At 40.1% G+C, this 23,489-nt stretch overlaps 1 protein-coding gene across 1 annotated transcript in view; it reads right to left on the bottom strand.

The window, feature by feature from the left end:
- Atg10 (autophagy related 10) overlaps positions 1–23,489 on the bottom strand; it is a 296,373-nt gene that overhangs the window by 269,170 nt on the left and 3,714 nt on the right. The window contains exon 2 of the mRNA XM_057789739.1: positions 11,266–11,382. Coding sequence (XP_057645722.1) covers positions 11,266–11,370 — 105 coding nt within the window. The 5' untranslated portion in view covers positions 11,371–11,382. The remainder of the gene's footprint in view (positions 1–11,265; positions 11,383–23,489) is intronic.

Raw genomic sequence — 23,489 nt, 5'->3', positions numbered from 1 at the left:
TCGGCGATCTGGGCAGGAGTAGGAGGAATCAACTTCCTCCCTCCCAGAATTCTCCTGCTCTCATTACATTATTTCTACTTCCTGTCTGGTTTTCCCACCTATATTTCCTGCCTGGCCAATCAGTGTTTATTTATAACATGATTGACAGATTACAGACAATTCTCCCACACAGAAACTAGTCTCATTTAGGACAAGCTACCCCATAGCAATATAACATGAGAGATCCAAGGAATGAGAGCCCTGAACTCTGCCTGCCTTACATTCATACAAAAAACAAGGAGGCTCAGGTTCCCTGCATATCATGGGTAAAAGGTGAAGGGGATCCCTCACAGAAGGGGCTTCCTCCTGGACTCCAGATTAGGCAGTAACTATATCCCAACAGCTGTTTTCGCAGAGAGATGATTTATTAAGCAAGGAAGAAAGTTATAAAGTGGCTGCTTTCTGACTCAGGCAGAAAACAGCAACAAATGACCTCGCACGTGTAATTATTAAGCGGAGAAAAGGAGGTCTGTGTGAGAATGGGCCAGGATGTGGTGGAAAAGAAGATAGAGGACCAGGAAGAAGGGGAAGGGGACAGCAAAAGGGGGAGGGATATTTGTCTGGGAGGGGCAAAGGAGGCAGATGTGGCCCACAGGCAAATGGCAGTTTATAAAGGTAAAGGGAGGCTCCATGTTAGAATGATGGGTTTCATTTTAATTGGGCATGATAATTAGGTTAGCCAAAGAGGGCTTCTGATTGCTGGGCTTTAGAAGTCAGCCTCAGGAGGAGGAAGTGGACAAATAAGGGAACAGACCTTGTGGCTACCTTTAGGAATGTAATCTAAAGGTTTTAAGGCAGAAGGAATGGGGGACAAGGCCTGTGAGTGCCACATGTTCAAAGAGGTTAGCGTCCTTTCAAAAGGGAATGGGCACAGGAAAAACTAGGCAGGGCAGTCTTGGAACTGTCTGAATTCTGAATGTGCTATCCAATCTACAGTAGATCCGTAGAAGCCTTGCTGGACATAGGAGGGCCTGTCTGGGAGCCCAGCATTCATGAGATGGAAGCAAAAAGAAGGCAAGCATGGGACCAACCTGGAGTATGTAACAGGATCTTGTTCTAAGAAAGTAGAAAGGAAATTTTAAGGTTATACATTTTAAACCATATGTCCTCACTGGAAAGGAAATTCATATTATAAAACCAGACATCGTGTCATTTAAATATTCATTCATTCAACTGTGCATGAAAATTTGCACTCATTTGTGGACACACAATTTGAAGAGTTGGTCACCTACAAAACACCTTACCAACTGAGCTATCTCTGCAGCTGATGTATAAATTTCCTCCTAGATTAAACCCATCCTGCAGGAAACTCCTTAAGCAGGAAAGTAAACACCTCAAAATAACTCCAGGAAGTCCCTGAAATTGACCAGATTCACTAGGCCCCTCCCTGCCAGAGTAAGCAATAAAAGCTGAGAGTCCCCCCCCTCAGACTGTGCAGTGTGCTCCAGGTTTCCCAGCTTTGTGTGTGCCACCCATACTGGGATGGGCATTGGCAAAGAAGCTGTCTTTGAGTCATTTCTACTCCTGTAAATACCCCTCCCCCATACTACTTTTAAGTAACCCACTGGTTCACAAACTTGGACTCTGGTGATATCCATACTTTGTTCTGTCATGGGTAAATAGGCATATGGGCTGAGTCTTCCAAGGAAAAGTTCTATCACATAATACTAGCCTCATGTGACTACTTACAAAACAAAAATGTACCATTATACTGAAAGGAATATTACAGTTAGTTCATCCGATAATCTACTATAAATTAATAAATTGACTTAGAAAATTGCATATACATAGTTTTATATATACAAAATCAAATATATATTATATAGCTTCAAATATATGTATATATACATATATACATACATATATATAAAATCAACTCTTCTGGCTTTGTTTAACATGCCACAAATCCTAGGCTTGTCAAGCCTACCCTTACAAGAGAACGTTATTAGAAAACTTTGGAAATGCAGACTGTAACCTCCCCAGTGAGCTAAGTCATCACTACAACTAAATGTGTGCTCTTATTTGTCAAACTAGCATCGTTATTACCATTATTTAAACTTAAATTTATAAACTTGCAAAGTATCATAGATTTCATTTTTCATACTCTTGATAATATTTTATAAAATATTGGAAAGTATCTAATTCACAAGCAGTATAACCAGTACTTCTTGAAATGATCATTAAAGATTTGTATGTGTTTAAGATGTAAATCTTATCACAACATTCAATAAACTAAGAATACAAAATCTAATGTAATTGATTTAAGATTCAGAATTTACCACAAACCATAGCACACACATCCAAGTACATTTTTTTCTCCTAATCTCACAGATAATTGTTTTTTTAATCTAGTCCCAAGAGATATGAGTGCAATATACTTCATCATTATCAGTGACATTTTGAACCAGAGATATTTCATTAACTAACAGTGAATAATTAAATCATTAAGCAAATACATATATGATCAACAACAGGAAAGGATTATTATTAGTAGGAAGATATATAAATCTGTAAAACAAACTAGAAGAATAAAATTTTAAGTATTACAAATTAACAGATGCTTCATTGGGTTGGTGGTAGCAGTGGTACTTTAGTTTGGTGATAGCAGTAGTAGTTTAGTTTGTTGGTAGCGGTGGTAGTTTAGTTTGTTGGTAGCGGTGGTAGTTTAGTTTGTTGGTAGCGGTGGTAGTTTAGTTTGTTGGTAGCGGTGGTAGTTTAGTTTGTTGGTAGCGGTGGTAGTTTAGTTTGGTGGTAGCGGTGGTAGTTTAGTTTGTTGGTAGCGGTGGTAGTTAGTTTGGTGGTAGCGGTGGTAGTTTAGTTTGGTGGTAGCAGTGGTAGTTTAGTTTGGTGGTAGCGGTGGTAGTGTAGTTTGGTATGGTCTTTGAAACAAGATGTCATGGTGTAGCCAAGCCTGCCCTCAAAGTTGTGGTCCTCCTGTCCCAGCCTCTAAAGTGTTGAGCCTGTATCACCACAGTCAGCCAATACATGAACATTTCTGTTACACATATAAAGCAACATTGTTCTTAAAAATTCCTGGGAAGGATCTTCCAGTAAACTTTAGAAGTGTCACTAAATATTAGTTCATCTAAGAATACTGTATATGCACAGCATGGTGCTTGGACTGAGAAACGTCACCTTAAGTACACACAATCAAACATTTGGTCCTAGCTGTTAAAGCTACCTGGGGAGGTTATGGAATCTTTAGTTGGCAGAGTTGCTGAAGGAAGCATGTTACTGGGGACAGGGTTTAAGGATTTATAGCCTCACCCTACTTCCTGCATGGGTAAAAATGTGATCAGCCAGCTTCCTGCTCCTGTGACCATGTCATGCCTTCCCCACTGTATCCGGACTCTGTCCTTCTAGAACTGTAAACTGAAATAACCTTTCTTCCTTAAGTTGCTTCTATCACTGAAACAGAGAAGTAACTGGAACATACAGATGCTGACATTTTAAGGGGACAGTTGACATTTCACCTTGGAAATGGGAAGAATTCCTTCTAAGAAGTTAATGTGTGAAGACGACAACATTAAATGGCTTACACTGTGCAGGTGTGGACCGTGATCACAACTGTTTAGAATGGCTTACACTGTGCAGGTGTGGACCGTGATCACAACTGTTTAGAATGGCTTACACTGTGCAGGTGTGGACTGTGATCACAACTGTTTAGAATGGCTTACACTGTGCAGGTGTGGACCCGTGATCACAGCTGTTTAGAATGGCTTACACTGTGCGGGTGTGGACTGTGATCACAACTGTTTAGAATGGCTTACACTGTGCAGGTGTGGACCATGATCACAACTGTTTAGAATGGCTTACACTGTGCAGGTGTGGACTGTGATCACAACTGTTTAGAATGGCTTACACTGTGCAGGTGTGGACCATGATCACAACTGTTTAGGAACTGAGACAAAAGGGTCACTCGAGAGACCATGTTTGTAAACTAATTTGGGAAACAGAAAAACTTCAATTCAAATGAAAAAAAGTACCTGGGTGTTGGTGGCACACACCTTTAATCCCAGTACTCTGAGGCAGAGGAAGGGGGATCTCTGTGAGTTCAAGGCCAGCCTAGTCTATAGAGCTAGTTCCAGAACAGGCTCCAAAGCTACACAGAGAAACCCTGTCTCAAAAAAAACAAAAACAAAAACAAAAAAAAAGAACAAAAAAAAAGGGAAGGAAGGAAGGAAGAAAAATAAAACTGAATGGTTATGCAAATTATGTAACAAGTAAATTGATTACTCTATAATTTGATTGTATTTCTGATAGGCAAATATATATCAGCAAATTGAACATATACTTGGAAAACAGTTTTAAAGACTTATTTGACTTTTAATGATGTGTATGTACATGTGTCTATGTGGGCATGTAGTCAAGGAGTAGTGAGTGCCCCTGAGGTCAGAAGAGAGTGGCAGAGCCCCTAGAGTTGGAGTGTCAGGCAGTGGTGAGCACCTGACCTGGGTGCTGGGAATGTTTCTGAGCCTGTGGAAGAGCACCAAGCACTCTTAACACCTGGGCCAGCTCTTCAGTCCTATGGAAAATATTTTTAATCCCTTTTAATAATGTACTTCATAAACAAAAAAATGTGAAATATTTTAAAAACTATATATTCATGATGCCAGTATGCAACAGAAATCCACTCTAAATTCTCTTTCCAGCTTTCCTCTTCATTAAATTCTAGATCAAAATTTACAGAAATAATAAATTAACCTTGAAGACATTATACAAAATTACAGAAACCAGTTATTAAAAGAAAAATACTGTTTGATTCCACCATGACATGATATGCCTGTAACAATCATATCCAGGGACAAAAGTGAGATGAGGTTAAGAGAGCAAGGTAAACTTCAGGAGTGGGTACACAGCAATGTGAGTGACTCAACAGCACTGAGCTATGCATCTAAAGGGTTAAAGTAAACCCCGTGGTATATATACTTTACCATGTTTTTAAATTAAGTAAATAAAAATTTATAAAAATAACATATTTTCCTTTGGAGTGCTCAAGTTTGTGTTTGAATATATGATAATAAATAAATTTGCAGAGTTCACTTGGGAAACCTATCATTTGGAGGCACCGGGGGAAAAACAAAGCAAGCCAAGTTAATTAAGTTGAGATATATTACGTCATTTTCTATATAACACAGGTGCTTTGAAAAACCAGGTTTCTGGCTGTGAGTTGATAATTGTGGAGCCAGGTGATAGGTACACAGAAATTCATTATACGATTCTCTCTAGTGTTGTATGCTGGAATTTTTCATAATAAGACATTAAAAATAAAGATAGCTGTGCAAACAAACGAGGTATGAAACTCAGCAGGGCAGAGAGAGTGATGGGAGACCACGGTGGGCTTTGTACTCAGATCGTATTGAAAGATAAAGTATGGAAATACTTTACAACCTGCTAAAAAAAAATATGAACTTGAAGATAGATAGCAAAATGGAGAAGGATTTAAGGAAACCAGTATGTATGACCCAGCAAAGACTCCTAGAAAAAATGAATTGTAAGCCAGTTTAAATTTATACTCAGTTAAATGTAATTTTTTTACTTAGTTATTTTTTGGAGGAGATTTTTTTCTTTCTCCTATTTTTTGACTTTTTTGTTTGTTTTTCTGGTTTTTTGTTGCTCATTGTTGTAATGAGACAGAGTATCACTCTACAACCCAACCTGTCCTGGATCTCGCTATATAGCACAGGCTATCCTTGAACTCATAGCAATCTACCTTAACTTCCCAAATACCAAGACAGCACCATACTTAGCCATTTTTTAACTTCATATAAATTAGAAAACAAACTTGTATTAACCAGTTTCTAAATTATAATGGATAATAAAAATTAACTAAGGGAAAACTCTCTAATTATTTAAGCATAACAAAGTCAGGCCTGGTGGAACAAGCCTGTAACCCCAGGACTTCAGACGTGGCAACAGCTCAAGGCCATCCTCAGCTATACATGTTTAAGGCCATCGTGGATTACATGAAATTCTGCCTCAAAAACAAAATGAAGAATAATATATAAGTTAGATAATATTAACTGTACAAAATCTAATCTCAAGAAAGTAGAAAATTTTGTTTTCAATTCTGAGTGTCCTGTTTCCACACTACTGTGTGCTGTAGAGATTTGCATTGGTATGAATCTTGGTTTATTGATGATCAAATTTAAGGTCAATCTTGTTATATGTATATTTCTTCTCTTGATCAAGGCATTGTGATTGTGTAGTTCATTTAAAAATGTAATGTATAATTAAGAAATATAGGTTAATAGTCATCTATAATAGTCAAGATTGTAGTCATGTTAGTTAGATTTTTCTAGATATATAGAGATATATTTCAGTTAGATAGATATTCTTCAAATCTTTCAGAAACCTTCAGAATATGGCATTTAAAATGTTTTAATAACTCAGGACTTTTCATGATGGTGAGACATGTCTCCTCCTGGCAGCACCAATTACTTCAAGAGGAAGATGGGTATCAAAGAGGTTCTTCAGCCATTTGGGAAAGAACCTGCTCTTGCCTGGACTGCTTAACTGGAAATGCAGGAGCCACAGAGAAATGACTGCTGAACTTGCCTAAAGGTGAGATGATCCTTCGGGGTTCCTGCTTCATGAGAGTCTGCTAGACATTCTGTAGGACACAGAAGAAAGTGACTGAACTATCTTTGAAATTTCCTGCTTCATGGAAAAGCCTGCTGGATACTATGGGCCTGTAGGCTGAAGATGGATGCCCCAATGGTATAAAAGAACTTTAGGTGATTGTCCAGGCAGCAAGATGTCTTTGTAATTTCTACAGTTTTGGAAGTTGCTTACAATGCACTTCCTGTTTACTTAGGTAATATTATATCCTTCTGGAGTCTTTGATGGAGTTGAAGAATAGATAGAAATAATATAGTTTTCCTTAGTTATGATAAAAGATAAAATAAATATCAATATTGTAACTGTAATTCTTATTTGGTAACTTTTGTTATATGTAATTTTACTATGTTAAAGCCTTCCTTTTTGTTTAAACAGAAAAGGGGAAATGGTGTGGGAGGTCCTTCTGTCCATGTGTTGCTTTCATTGATTAACGAATAAAAAAAGTGCCTTGGCCTGATAGGGCAGAACTTTGGTAGGCAGGGAAGATGGAACTGATTTCTGGGAGGAAGAAAGCAGAATCAGGGAGAGATGCCATGGATCTGCCAGAGACAGACGCTGGGAATTTTACTTGGTAAGCCACTGCCATGTGGAAATACACAAATTAATAGAAATGGGTTAAATTGAGATATAAGAATTAGTCAATAAAAACTACAGTTTCTGTGTGGTTATTTCAGAGTTAAGCTAACCGGGCAGCCAGGACAAACAAGCAGCGGGACCTCCTTGCCACAACCATGAGAAAAAGAAACTTCCAAATGTGTGAGAAATTATTTTACCAATATTCTGCAAAAAGAAAATTTACAGAACTAAGATATTAAACGAAAAAAATACAAAACAAAATTGGAACCAGGGAGATGACTCAGTAATAAAATGCTTCTCATGCAAGCATAGGAACTCAGTTCAGGTACTCAGAGCCCATGTACAAAGTTGGGAGCAGCAGCTTACACCTATAGTTGGTACAGAGGCTGGGGGCTCAACCTGCCCCTCAAGTGAACGTTTAGAGAGAATCTTTTATTACCATCTCATGCTTATTCATAACTGGGCATGCACTGATTAAAGTCAGATACATTACAATCAAGATGGGGACCCCAAACTATCCTCTAGTGACCACACTATGGGTGGGAGGATCCCATTAAAGGAGCACCAAGAGTGACTGGAGCTCTGTGGGACCCTCACTTGTGTTTCCTTCTTCTCTATACTACCATGTTGTTCTAATTAAAGTTCCTTGCCATTCTGGAATCCATGTGAGCCTTTATTACAACTATTTGAATAACAGGCCAAGAACTGAAAGACACCCAGTCGAGAACCTCACCACCACTAATAAAATCAACAAATTTGATGTGCTCCAGGAGTAAGAGACTGGATCTCAAAAATATGGTAAGTGATTGAGAAACGCACTGAATATCAACCTCTGGACTATTCAAAACAGGTGAGCGTGTGTGCGCGCACACACACATGAATACACACACATATATACAGACACAGTTAACAAATGGAAAACTCTAGAGGGAGAGCTGAAGTGAGGTGTTTGGGGCTTTGTTTTTACACTGTGGAGACCTTGTGCATGGGAGGCAGGTATGATTTCCCTGAGCTACATCTCCAGCCTACTGTGATACTGAATTTCAAATACACACTTAAGAGTTCATGAATGCACAAAGTAGGACTGAGACTCCTGACCCCTCAGTCCAGATAATGCTAGAGAGTTTCTCATACGATCTGGCTTTATGGACTGCAGTGAGAACACAGTATCTCCGAGTGAAGATGCTTGTAGACATGTTTTATGAGTCACCATAATAAACATCATTAACCATGGTATTAAGGAGAAGAGCAATGGCTCACATAGTGGCTTTGCTCATTTTTCTTAAAACACAGGAGAACCTAAGTTCCGAAAGCCACAAAATGAACAGTAGACATTCCTGTGAAGACAGAAGTAAACTAATGGGAAAAAAATTAAGTGGAAAGGGGCTTTAATTAAAGTTTGCTATTTTAGTATTATTACTTCAGTACAATTTATAAAATCAGAGAGAAATTAATCCAAAATTGAATCTAAATTTATATTGTCTAAACATAAAATGTATATTGTCTGTCTTTAATCCTCCCCCTCTTCTGTGTGTGTAAGCACACGCACACTATCTGTCCATATACAGTCTACTCCTCCATTGCTCTCCCCCTTCTCTGTGTGTGTAAGCACACGCACACTATCTGTCCATACAGTCTACTCCTCTATTGCTCTCCCCCTTCTCTGTGTGTGTAAGCACATGCACACTATCTGTCCATAATTCCACCTTTTTTTTTTTTTTTGAGACAGGGTCTCTCTCACTGCACCTGGAAATTCACTGAGAATTAGAATCCTTTCTTACTTTTTTTTTTATTTTTCAGATGGTGATGGCACACATCTTTAATCCCAGCACATGGGATGCAGAGTCAAGTGGACCTCTGTGAATTTGAGGCCAGCCTGGTCTACAGAGCGAATTCGAGGACAGTCAAGACTACACAGAGAAACCCTGTACTGAAGTAAATAATAATAATGAATAATAATAATAAAATTTTAAAAAGAAGAAATGTGTCTAAAATAATCATAATTCTGAATTTCTGATAATTCCCAGAAATACTAATTTATTGTCCCTGGACTTTTATAAGAACTTTTATAAAAAAGACAGAGTCAGAAACCTATACTTGAGCTGCAGTTCTAACACCAAAAGAGATAGAAAGGAGGATGGGAAGAAGGGACCGAGACTCATTCAGTGTCAGAACCATTAACAATAAAACCAAGCTAAACACAAAGAGCTGTTAATTACTTAGCATATTCCTACTCAACCATGAAACAATGGGGGAATATCACAAGAAACGCAACAAGAAGAAGGTACAGTTACTGGTTATAGGATTAGCATGCAAAAAATAGTGATTCCTCAATGTAACTCATGGAAAAGGTAGTATGAATGAAAATTCAAAGGCAACCGTAAACAAAACTATAAAATACCCAAGAACGAAATCAATTAATAAAAGGTACATGTCCTGTACAGGGAGACAGCAAGGGCCCCTCGGGGTTTAAAAGTTTCTGATCATTGCTGTGATTCATGCCTTTATCCGAGCTCAGAGGAACCAGGCAGGACTGCTGCGAATTTAAGGTTGTGAGAGTGGAAGCCAGGCTACACCACCAAGCAAGACCCTGTGCCTGCGGAAGCCAGACTGCACCACCAAGAGAGGCCCTGTGCCCGCGGAAGCCAGACTGCACCACCAAGAGAGGCCCTGTGCCCGCGGAAGTCAGGCTGCACCACCAAGCGGGACCCTGTGCCTGCGGAAGCCAGACTGCACCACCAAGAGAGGTCCTGTGCCCGCGGAAGCCAGGCTGCACCACCAAGTGAGGTCCTGTGGACGCCAGGCTGCACCACCAAGTGAGGTCCTGTGCCCACAGAAGCCAGGCTGCACCACCAAGCGAGGCCCTGTGCCCGCGGAAGCCAGGCTGTCCCACCAAGTGAGGCCTTGTCTCTGAGTAACAGACTCTTGAGTCACCAGGGAGACAGAAGATTGGAGGACTAGTCTGAGCTTGGTTCAATCAAGTGAGCCCAGAGAACCCAAGGCGGCTTCTTCCTGGTGACATCTGAGCCTGATCAGCACCTGCATCTCCCTGCTCAGTTCTAAGTAATGGGAAGGGGGCCCAAGACGGTCAGGTTTCTCATATGCACACTGGAAGACGCTAAACCACGGTGCAGAGAAGCGAGAGCCTGAGCTGCTCATGAATCAGATGAAATGTCAGGCAGGGTGAACGGTCTCTAAAAAGACTGCAGGTAATGCTCAAAAAGCTTTCAGCAGGGAGCATCACCAATTGTAGGTATGGAAGTAAAAGAGTATCTAAAGCTTTTACATTACTTTGGGATAGAATCAAAAGAACAAACATTCTGTAATGTTTTTATGTCATTAAGAAACCCCCAAACATACATTCCTAAATATTTCAGATTTTGTGACCGCTGATTTTTTACTGGATTTCCGGATACTATTACTCTCTAGACAAAAATAGTGTCCTAAGAAAATTAGAGTGTAGCTGGCTATGGTGGCACAAGCCTGTGATCCCAGTACTTGGGAGGCAAAGGCAGGAGAGAGGGTTTCATTGTCATCTCTGACAACATATGAAGTTCAAGGCCAGACCCTATCACAAAACCAAGAGAGAACAAACATTTATAACATAAACAAGCGGCTTGAAGCACCAGAGAAACAACTGTTTACATAGCAATAATTAATATTGTAAGGGTCCTTATCTATAAATTCATGAAGGTCACCTAAGGGCTTTTCTAGATAACACTTCATTAGCCAAGTAATTATGAGTATATATAGCTAGAATAATAAAATGAACATCTGTTTTAAAGAATGATTTTAATTTTATGCCTTCTCTTAAATCAACTCCACTTTTATACCTTACCATTGATTACTGAGGTTTTTATATAGCAAAAATAAAATAGGAATCCCTGTTGTACTAGGTGCCTGTGACCCATCACTTGGGAGACAGATGGAAGGACTGCCGAGTCTGCAGGCAAGAGCACCGGGCTAGCTATGATACACAGGAAGACCCTAGCACAAAACCCAGACAAAGAAGGCTTTTTCTGCTCTCACCTTGGCTGTTCTCCACTCCCATCCGTCGCCTATCTGCTGTGAATGTTTGATGAACTCTGCACAATAATGCTGGAAGCTCTTTTCTCCAAAGAACTCGTCTTCCATGGTAAATGGCAACTGCAACACAAAAGAGAGAAAGTTGGGGCAGGACAATGGAAAAGGCCCTGGGGTCAGTCATGACAGTTTTCTCTCTCCATATTCTCTCCCTGTCTTCCATTGTGTTTTAGACAAGAAAACCTAAAGGCCTATGTTTGTAACAGAGTATTTATCTATGGAGCTTTCTTTGCTTGATCAATGCTGTGGGACAATGGTCTGTACCCTGTCACTTGTATTTTAAATAAATGCTGATTGGCCAGTAGCCAGGCAGGAAGTAGATGTGGGGCAAGCAGGCAGGAAGTAGAGGTGGGGCAATGAGAATTCTGGGAAGAGGGAAGTTTCAGTCTGCAGTCATCACCCAGACGGAGAGGAAGCCAGACACAGCAAGCAAGATGTGACTGCCTCGCTGAAAAAGGTACCAAGCCACATGGCTAACACAGACAAGAATTATGGGCTAATGTAAGTTATAAGAATTAGTTAATAAGAAGCCTTAGCTAATGGGCCAATCAATTTATAATTAATGTAGACCTCTGTGTGATTCTTTGGGACTTAATGGCTGCAGGACAGGGCCAGACAGAAATTTCTGGCAACTGATCAAGAGGGATTCTTGTCTGGTTTTCTTTTTGAATTGCTGGGCATTGAATACGGGGCCTCAAACATGCTAAACATACACCCTATAAATTAATGGATCACTCAACTAAACATTCTGGGCTGTTCATTTTTATAACGACCAGGATTACTGATGTTGAAATGTGATCTAAATCCTCACTGTTAATTTTATCTGACTGTAAGATAATGCTTTCAAACATGCTCCTCAGAATGTGTCTGCCTCCTGCCTCAGGTCTTACACTGACATGGGACAGTGAGGCATGGAGGCCACTGCCCTTCACACTTTATTAGAATGTCAACTCTCCAGCAAACGCTGTTGCAAAGCTTGAAATTGCTTTCCAAGGTATAAAGCTAATTAATTACTACTAGCTCAAACTCACAAATGTAATATACCAAGAAATACATATTTGTTGTAGAAAGCAGTTCCAACATCAAATATTCTTTATAGAAAGAATTTTAACACATAAGAAAAATACCAGATCATGTAGTTGAGGCCTCACAATGAAAGAAGTTAGATGCAACAAAGGCTCATTGTCACTACCTATGAACATCAAGTACTGCTTATTATATCAGCTGCTATGCTGTACACTTCACATTTCCATTCCTTCAACAAAAAGTCAAAGAGAAACTGTTCACAAATACAAATAAAAAGGGATTCAGGGCCATGACCTGTCTATACAAGCTGATTTCCATCCTAATATGCAGACTATTCAAATTTACCATAACCTATATAAGAATGTATTTATTCACCCAATAATAAAGTTGAATGCATGTTAAATAGGCACTGTGCATAGAGAAAAGTTAAATATGGAAAAGCAGACACTTGGCCTTGGAAGAGCTCATGTTCTAAGAAAGGGAGATAAACAACAAAAACAGTTTCAGTATAAACTGCCTTAACCAGCCTCCATTCACCACCATTCCACTCGCTGACAACGCCACTGATTTCTGCTGCCGTCCACTGACTGATTCTGTAGCATGAAGACCACTGAGTACTCTGTTCTTGAGGGATGAGTATGTGTTCACAAACTGTATTTTTGTACAATAAATATGGAGTTTAATTAAACAAACCAATAAAATATAAGAAGACAACTGTAATTTCCGCAATTGCATATACTGTAAATGCCTCACTAAGGGCCAGGATAAGTATGCCTCTATATGAAAAGTGAACTGCTATTGAGTAAGGCTCAGAATGGTGTAACTGAACGCACACAAACCCATGATTCTGTAGGCAGCTAGACAAGTGGCTTGAGATCCTACTTTTAAATCAAAACTAGAAGTTTAGATGGTGCATCCCGGGTTCCATTTAATCGAAACTAGAAGTTTAGATGGTGCATCCCGGGTTCCATTTAGTCAGGAATAAGCTATGATGTGAGTGTGGTAGCACACCTGTAATTCTAGTACCTGAAAGACGGAGACAGGAGGATCAGGAGTTCAAGGTCATCTTTCTTCAGTATAGAGGTCAAAGCCAGCCTGGGCTAAGTGACATTCTGTCTTTAAAAAGGAGGTGGGAGGAGGCCTGAAAAATAAACTTCAATCAAGTACCTGCACTCAAAAGAAAATGGACTCTTTGGCCAGACATTCAAATTTTAACAAATGCATTTTTATATTTATACTTTATTTTTTCTAGCATACACTTTTTTTCAATGAAACAGTCTTCCTATGTAGTCCAAGCTGGTCTGAAACTTACTATATAGATGAGACTGGCCTGGAGCTCATGGCTATCCTCCTGCCTCTGTTTCCTGCTGTGATTATAGACACACGCTAGCATGCCTGGCTCTTAGGGAGAAATATACTCGGGGAGTTTTGCTTACTTGTTTGTTTTTGAAATAGAGTTTCGCTCTGTAACCCTGGCTAGCCTGAAACTTGCTATGCAGCGCAAGCTAGACTCAAGCTTGCCAAAATCTGATCCTCCTGCCTCTGCCTTCTAAATGCTAGGATAACAGGCAAACAGACACTGCCGGGAATCATTTGTAATTCCTCACAGTGTTTCTAAGGTTCTATCCAAATATTAAGAACCTCTGTGCACAGGGGCAGGAGCAAGGCTGAGAAATCCAAACACTTAAAGCACCTACAAAGATACCTTAGAAAACGGTCTAGAGAATAAGGAAACAGCATTGGAGTTCCTGGTAATGTCTGAGTCACAGAGCCAGGGACAAGGCTTTCTAGGAAACAACACAATCAAAGTCAAAAAGTTAAGAGTGACTCATTGAGAAAAGAATCAAAAACATCCATGGAACTTGACAGTGAAGCAGTCACAGATGTAATAATGAACTGCAGCCGCAGAGATTGTATTGGATCAGGGAGAAAACTAAAAGTGAGGCAATGGCGGAAACTCTGCAATCTACATCTTCAAAGTGGTGAGCGAGTTACAAATCAGAAAGGGAGGTGGGCCACAGGCTTGAGGCGGACATGTTTAAACTGAGCACAGGAGGCTGGTTAAAGGACAGAACACACTAGAACTAGAGAAAGCAACTGGGAAGCAGTACACTCAACAGCACTTCCTCAGAGCCCACCCAGCCTTCCCCCAACAGCAACCCCATCCTCCATCCTTGTCACCATATCCCAGCCCACAACGCTGGTGGAAGCCCCCTGCTCTACCAGAGGTCTTAGAGGTTCCCAGAACCCCAGAGGTCACTCAGGCTGCCAAAATCCCAGCAGAGGCACCCTACTAGACCAGAAGACTTGCAAGTTACCAGAACCACAGGCCAGAGAGGCCAGAAAACAAGAGAGAAAACAGAAACAAAGGAAAAACATGCATGCAGCAAAGACAAAAACTCGGAAATCAGCACCTAAACCTATAATTGCTCCAAGTCCAGACGTCTATAAGCCAACATAAGGTAACAACATCCAGGGCAATATTTCACAACCACAGCCCAGCTATCATACTACACCAAGACCTGAACATACCAACATAGCTGAAGCACAAGAAAACAACTTTCGAACCAAATTTATGAAGATGATGCAGGTCCTTAAAGAGAAAATGAATAAATATTCCTTAAAGAAATTCAGAAAGCACCAACAAACAACTGGAGGAAATGAATAAATAAAAAAATTCAGGGAAATGCCAATATACAATGGGAGAAAGTGAATAAATCCCTTTTTAAAAGCCAAACAAACAGTTAAAGGAAATGAATAAAACTCTCCAAGATTTGAAAATGAAAACAGAAACAATAAAAAAGCCCAAACTGAAGGAATCGTGGAGATGAAAAATCCAGGGAGGAACTGATACATCAGCCAAAGAAAATCTTAAATGTAAAAACATTCTTTCTCTCTCTCTCTCTCTCTCTCTCTCTCTCTCTCTCTCTCTCTCTCTCTCACATACACACACACACACACACACACACACACATATAACATCCAAGAAATATGAGATACTATGAAAAGACCAAACCTAAGAATAATGGGAATAAAAGAAGAAAAATCCCAGCACAAAACCCAGAAAATATTTTTAACAAAATCATAGAAGAAAATTTTCCTAACCTCAAGAAGAACATGCCTAGAAAGGTACAAGAAGCTTACAGAACACCAAATGGACTGGAACAGAAAAGCAAGTTGCCCTATCATGTAATAATCAAAACACTAAACATACAGAACAAAGAAAGAATATTAAAAGCTGCAAGGGAAAGGGGCCAAGTAACATATAAAGATAGACCTATCAGAATTACACCCAACTTCTCAATGGAAACCCTAAGAGTCAGAAGGGCCTGGACAGATGTCTTGCAGACTCTAAGAAACCACAGATGCCAGCCCAGACTATATATAATACCCAGCAAAACTTTGAATCACCATATCCCACAACAAAATCAAATTTAAATAATATCAATCCACAAAGTCAGCCCTACAGAAGGTGAGGGGAAATTCCAACCACAGAACGTCAACTACAACCACAAAAACACAGGCAATAGATAATCTCACAGCAGCAAAACCCAAAGGCACGTGCACGCGCGTGCACACACACTACCACCAACAACAACAAAATATCAGGAATTAACAATCATTAGTCATTAATATCCATATCAATGACCTCAATTCCCCAATATAAAGATACAAGCTAACCATCCTTTTGGTTTTGAAGAAACATACCCTCAACACCAAAGACAGACATCACCTCAGAGTACAGGGTTGGAAAAAGAATTTCCAAGCAAATGGACACAAGAGGCAATCTGGTGTAGCCATTCAAATATTTAAGAAAATAGAATTCCAACCAAAATTAATCAAAAGAGATGGGGAACAATGTGTCATACTCATCAAAGAAAAAAATCAATCCAAAATGGCATCTTAATTTTTAACATCTATGCCCCAAACACAATGGTACCCAAACTTGTAAAAGAAATATTACTAAAGCTTAAACCACACATCAAATAACACACATTAATAGTGAGAGACTTTAATAACCACCTCTCACCAATGGACAAGTCATCCAGACAAAAACTATGAATGAAGCTAACAGATATTATGAACCAAATAGACCTAGCAGATATCTACAGAACAGTTCACCCAAACACACACACACACACAAAAAACCTCTTCTCAGCACCTCACGGAACTTTCTCCAAAACTGACCATGTATTCCCTCACAAAGCAAGTCTCAACAGATACAAGAAAATTGAATTAACTCCCTAAATCCTATCAAACCACCACGGATTAAAGCTGGATGTCAACAAGAGAAACCCTACAAACTCATAGAAATTGAATAACTCTGCTGAATGTCTACTGGGTCAAGGCAAAACTAAAGAAAGAAATTACAGACTTCATAAAATTCAATGGAAATGAATTGAACATACCTAAACTTACGGGACACAATGAAAATAGTGCTAAGAGGAAAGTTCATAGCACTAAGTGTCTTTAGAAAGAAATTAGAGAAATCTCATACTAGCAATTTAATAGCACGTCTGAAAATTCTTGAACAAAAAGAAGCATCACACCCAAGAGAAGTAGGTTGCAGGAAATAATCAAGTTAAGGGTGAAATTAATAAACTGGAAACAAGCCAGGTGCAGCGGCACACGCCTTTAATCCTAGCACTCAGGAGGCAGAGGCAGGTAGATCTCTGTGAGTTCAAGGCCAGCCTGCTCTACCTAGCGAATCCCAGGACAGCCAGGGCTGTTACACTGAGAAATCCTGTCATCAATAAATAAACAAACTAGAAACAAAGAGAACAATACAAAGAATCAATGAAACAAAGAGTTGATTCTCTGAAAAAATCAACAAGATAGACAAACCCTTATATAAACTAACTAAAAGACAGAGAAAGAATATCCAAATTAACAAAATCGGAAACCAAGCCCGGAACTCCACTGTGCACAGTGGTAGAAACAGTTAGCTCAAGGTTGGCTGTTAACTCTTTTAACCTTAAAATACCTTTCCTTAAGAACATAAAATGTGGTAAAGCACACTAAGGGCTGGGAGTCTGGGAATTTTCTCACTGTGAAATTAATGCAAAGTTCAGAAGGCAAGGAAGCAAGAGACTGGCTGGGGCCCAGGGGCATCATGCAGAAGTCACCATCAGATACAAGGACTGTTGTATCGGGAATGTATGTGGCATTCATAGACTACACACAGAATTAGGCTCAATGGTGCTAAAATTCATTAGTGTGACCCTAATGGAGAAAGCACCTAAAAGGAAGAATTAGAGTTAACCAAGCAAAAGGTGGGGCATATGAGAAGGAACAGGATATGCAAATGAGGGGCTTAGGTTTGGGAGGGGGTTGTTTGTATATTTTTTGTTCTTGTTTGTTTGTTTTTGATATGCAGCTCTGGCTAGCTTGGTACTTACTGTACAGTCCAACCTGGCCTCGACTCATGATCCTCTTTCCTCGATATCCTGAACATTGGGCTGCAGGCTGGGATCGCCAGGCCATCTAGAGAACTCCTGTAACTGCAATGAGAAGGAAGCGAGAACTGGTGCAGATGGCAGCAGGGCCTCTCAGCCTGATGGTTCAGAGGGAAGCAGGTGTGAACCTCTGTAGGTTGTGCTTATGTTGTCAATGGAGACAGTGGTCTTGTCATGACCGGATGAAACCAGCTAAAAGGCTCTTGGTAATTCAAGAGATTCAGAGGTGCTGTGCAGAGTGAAGATTGGCTGCAGAAGAAGGGAGGATTCAGATGCAGGAAAGGAAAGGTCTGAGCAGGATTCCAAGCTTTCTGCCTTTAGGTGGCAGCGTATTTCAACAGAGATCCCTGGAGGAAGAACAGGGTTAGGAGAGAGGTAGGTTCAGTTTAGCATGGGTTTGACAGAAGTGTTTGTAGAACCACAGATGACAAGTCTAGCAAGTAGTCTGAGATGAGTCCATCTCAGAAGAGAAGAACTCTAGGGTAGAGATAACAATCCTGCATCAGCATCACAAAGACGGCACGAATCTATCTCATCACTTAGAGAAAAGATTAAAAAAAACTAGACTAGAAGTGGTGATGATCCTACATCAGCATCACAAAGACGGCATGAGTCTATCTCATCACTTAGAGAAAGGATGTAGACCTAGACTAGGAGACTGAAATGGAGCTCTCCTAAAGAGGGGCTCCCAACTGTATGATCCTGACATACATCAGAGATAACAAATCAGCACAAATAGAATTTAATTCATAAAGAATTTGTACTTATGCCATGCCTGGTGGTGTACATCTTTAATCCCAGAACTCAGGAGACAGAGGCAGGTTCATCTCTTGTCAGTATGAAGTCAGCATAGTCTACACAGTGAGTAAAAGGCCAGCCAGGGCTACATAGTAAAACATAGTCTCAAAAACTAAGTTAATTAAAAAAAAAAAAAAACCACAAAAAACATAATATATACTTATGATTTCTAAAATTCCAGGCCAACTCTTAATAACAAAATAGAAAAGCACTCCATCTCCAAGCCCTCGAGGTACTTGAGATTTACTGAACTATTAAAAATGCTAGTAGAAACATAGAATTTCATTCATCAGCCATACTTTATCTAATTAACATCACTGTGCTACTAGCAAGATGACTGAACATCAAAACACTAGTTAATATTGGGTTGTATACTTTTAAAATTATCTGAGAACTGAGCTTTGCTGAAGGATGTCATATATTGTAATGCAAACACAGCTTGATTACCAAATTGGAAAGTACACCATATTAAAAGGGTATTAATTTCCACTCAGATTCTCATAGAGAAATACCAGTGAATAACTGTTTCTTTGCTGAAGTAAGTCTATCTCAACTTGCTAAAAATCAAAACAATGCAATCAATATTTGTATCCACACTTTCAAGTCTCCCTCTTCCTCCACCATGTCCACTGACTAACAGAAGCAAAAATCATAGTCTCAGAACTTCCTATATGGGATGACTGGAAATGCGGCCAAAATGAAATAATTCCTAATGTGGCTCGTTGGCCAATAATAGCAACAATATTCCCATTTGCCTTAAAAACCTAGTATATAGGAACTGTGTGTTTCTAGACAAGTTGCCTTATTTTGATGGCTCCAGAGGGAAGCTTACACTGCAGCCCACGCAGGCCTGGACTACAAAGACCAGGCTAACCTTAAGCTTGAGGGAATTCCCCTGCTTCAGCCTCGCCAATGCTGAGATCAAAGGTGTGAGGCACCATGCCCAGACAGACTAGCTGGGTGTGGAGACACCTGTAATCCCAGCACTGGGGGGTGAAGGCAGAAGGATCAACAGTTCAAGGCTACCCAACCTCAGCAATATGGCAAATTGGAGGCCAGCCTGGTCTACATGGAGCTCTGTCTCAAAAACAAACAATTTTTTAAAAAAGTAAATTTAGACTTTAGAGGTAACAATAGAAAAATTATGAACACTCAGTAAAAAGATGAATTTTAGCTATGAGTTGTTGCCTTTGTCTTTAATTCTGACACTTAGAAAGCTTCTTCTGAGGCAGGAAAATCTCAATTCGCCTCTCATCTTAAACAATATGCCTGTCATTTTTAATTATTCGTGAAGAGTGGAAATGAGTCGCAGCCCCTGTGTCATAATGTGTAAGAAGCTAATACATCTGCTCCGCTTGAGTCTTGATCTAGCTGAACAGGGTTGATGCTTTTGTTTTCTTTCTTTTTTTTTGTTTTGTTTTCTCTAATTCAATTCAAGCGTTTTTACCATCACTTCAGCAGAATCAAAGCTGAGAAGACAGAATCGTTTTTCCCTACCTTTCCAATCTCGGGGTTAACATCCCCAAGAGAGAGTGGAGAAGTCACCCCGCCATTGCAGCTCCAGTGAACTGGAGACCACATGTGACCATTCTTCAAGTGCGACCACACTACATATTTTCATGTGATCTTTAATCTAATGTGTATGGAATTAAATCTATGTGTGTGTGACTATTTCTTTCAAATGGTATTTCTTTCGATGAATCTATAAGTTAGTGTATATCAAATCATGATTTTGTATATATGCATGCTTCCCCAGACTTAAAGCTACTTATAAATAAATACAAACATACACATGTATAATAGAACATATTATGCATATACTTAAACATTGAAGGTCATTTCTCACTAATGAAACGAAAAAACTTCATCTATATTTGTCCTTCTTAGGAAGAATTCTACATTACTGACCATGAAAGGTGAGCAAGTAATACTGGAATAAAGGTAATGGAATTGATGTGACATTAAAGCATACAGGAAGACTATTTGGGTCAGAAAAGGACCCACTAAGGATGGCAGGGAGCTATGGAAGGGCAATGAAGAAGACAGATGAAGAACACAATACAGTGAAATGCATGTATGAAAATATCATAAGAATATCAATCATGTTATATGCTAACTTGAAAATTTAGCTTAAAAAAAACCACACTAAAAAAAATTAAAAATTAAAAAAAAACACACTAAAAAAGAATTCCACGGTATCATAACTATAAATATAGATTATGTCCTTTTAAAGCATGTTGTTTCAAACCAGGTATCTTAGTTATGGTTTCTATTGCTGTGAAAAAACGCCATGACCATGGCAACTCATATAAGGAAAATATTTAATTGGAGTGGTTCGCTTAAAGTTTCAGTTCATTATCATCAAAATGGGGAGTATGGCGGCATACAGGCAGGCATGATTCTACTACATTCTGATCGGAAAACAAGAGGAAGTAGACAGTCACACTGGACACTTGAGCATATATGAGACCTAAAAGCCTGCCTCCACAGTGACACACTTCAGTCTAACAAGGCCATACCAACTACACAAGGTCACACCTCCTAATAATGCCTCTCCCTATAAGATTATCTAGGCCAGTTACATTCAAACTACCACACCTGGCATTGTAGCAATCTTAATTAGTTTTAATAATAAAAACTCAGAGTCAGATATTGGGTAAATGCTGAAAGATCACAGAAGTAAAAGAGACAGTCACTAGAGAGACCTTTTACCTCTACCAAATCCTCAGACCAAAGTGGGCAAGATCCTGTCTCCACAAATCCTCAAACTGAATGCCTTGAGCTCCTGTCTCCTCCCACCTTATATTCCTCCCTTCGCCCAGTCACATCCCTTCCTGTCTCCACCTCCCTAGTGTTGGGATTAAAGGCGTGTGACTCCCAAGTGCTGGGATTAAAGGGTGAACCACCATTGCCTGGTTCTGTTTCTCTTTTAGACTGGATCAATCTCAGGTAGCCAAGGGTGGCCTTGAACTCACAGAAACGTCTGCCTCTGCCTCGAGAGTGCTGGGATTAAAGATGTATGCCACTACTGCCTGGCCTCTACAACCAACTAGCGGCTATCTGCGCTCTGATCTTCAGGCAATCTTTATTTGTTAGATCACAAACAAAATATCACCACAAGGCTTGGTAATACAAATTTATGGGCAGGGTCTCAGACACGTAAACTGAAGCAGAAGTATCACTGGAGCCTGTGAGTTTAAGACAGGTCTGTGCAACAAAAGACTGTGTACCAAAGGAGGGAGGGGTAAGGAAGGATGAGGGAAAGGGATGAGGGAGACAATTCTAGCCATGAGAGGTAAACATTAACCTTTGCAACAACTTGGCTTGGAATCATGTAAATTGGTTAATCACACACCCTGCAGGGTCCCTAGCAGAGGTCCTCTAGTTGAAAGAGGAGCCCAGCAAGTGTAGATTCCATGTGAAACTTATGCCCTGACCAAGAAATGTACATGATTCTGTAGAACCCCAAACAAATATTTTTTTAATTATTACCCCAGAAATGACTGAGAAGCTATTATGCCAGAAGATTGAGACCATAAGTAAATCATTTGGTAGGGGTGGTAGCTAAAGCCTGGATTCCAAGACACAAGGCAGCCTGGGCGGGGCAGACCAATCACTGAGCAGGAGCAGGGAGGAGGAAGGCAGTTCAATCTTGCTACCTAGCAGGTCAGTTCTCCCTGCCTTCTCACAATACAAACCACCAATCAAAATTTAAACAGGAAACGACTTTGGAGAGAGGAACCACTGATCAGAGCTGATATTTTCATGGACCTCTGCAACAGGAAGTCCCAGGAGGAAACAGGAAGCACTTCACTTTCCTCCATTCTACATTTCCTTAAAGGAAACGTACTAAGTCACCTTACATGCTCCCTCACTACTGTGATGGGCATGGCCAGAGAAGCCCGGGAGGCACCGGACTATGACAGAAGCCAGCAGGGAACGCAGAGGAGCCAGATTAGCCCTTCAGTCTTACCATCATCTTCCCCCGGTTACAGGCAGAACAGAGAGAGGAAAGAACTGGGCAGCCTCTCCAGAACACAGAAGAGGTGTATGTACCCTTCTTAACTGTAGTGGTACCCACCCACCTGCTCTTCAGCTCAACAGTGAAAGGAAGAATCCGCAGCATCTACTTGTAGGGAGGGAGATGAAGGGACACCTGCTTACCAGTCAGAAACACCAACCCACACAGTCCCTCTTCTGCCAGTCACTAATATTAACATGGGGCCAATAAGAAGCTCTTGAATGAGAAAAGTGACATTCGTCCATAAAGCTGAAGAGGTCAGCAGAGTGACACACATCTGTAACTTGGGTATTTGAGGCACTGGGCACGAGGACTGCTAGTTTCGGCCACCCAAAGGTTCAGAGTAAGACCCCAAGACCCTGTCAAAAAAAAAAAAAAAATAGCCAGGCTGTAGTGGCACTCGCTTTAATCCCAGCACTTGGGAGGCAGAGGCAGGCAGATCTCTGTGAGTTTGAGGCCAGTCTGATCTACAGAGCAAGTACCAGGACAGCCAGAGCTGTTCCACAGAGAAACCCCATCTCAAAAAAAAAAAAAAAAAAAAAGTACTAAGACTGAAGAGGGAAAGGCTTCTTTCTATAATGACTGAAAAACAGGAAAAATTTACTCTACAGTACTAATTTAAAAAGAAAGCAAAGCATCTAAAAGCAAGACAAAAAGAAGGAAAAATGGTCAAAATTAAAAAGTAAACTGGGACCCAGGTATGGTAGTAAACACATATAATCCCAGCAGCAGGAAAACTGAAGTAGGAGGAAGACAGGCAGATTAAGGCCAGCCTGGGCTACATAACAAGTACTAGCCCAGGCTAGCTCACAAGACCCCAGTCTGAGAATCAGAAAAGAAAAGTTAAAGGAAGGAACTTCAAATATAAA

This window comes from Chionomys nivalis, chromosome 15 (assembly GCF_950005125.1).
Source record: "Chionomys nivalis chromosome 15, mChiNiv1.1, whole genome shotgun sequence".
NCBI lineage: Eukaryota > Metazoa > Chordata > Mammalia > Rodentia > Cricetidae > Chionomys > Chionomys nivalis.
Note: the sequence above shows the minus strand (reverse complement) of the source record. Positions and strands in the feature narration are given on the sequence as shown.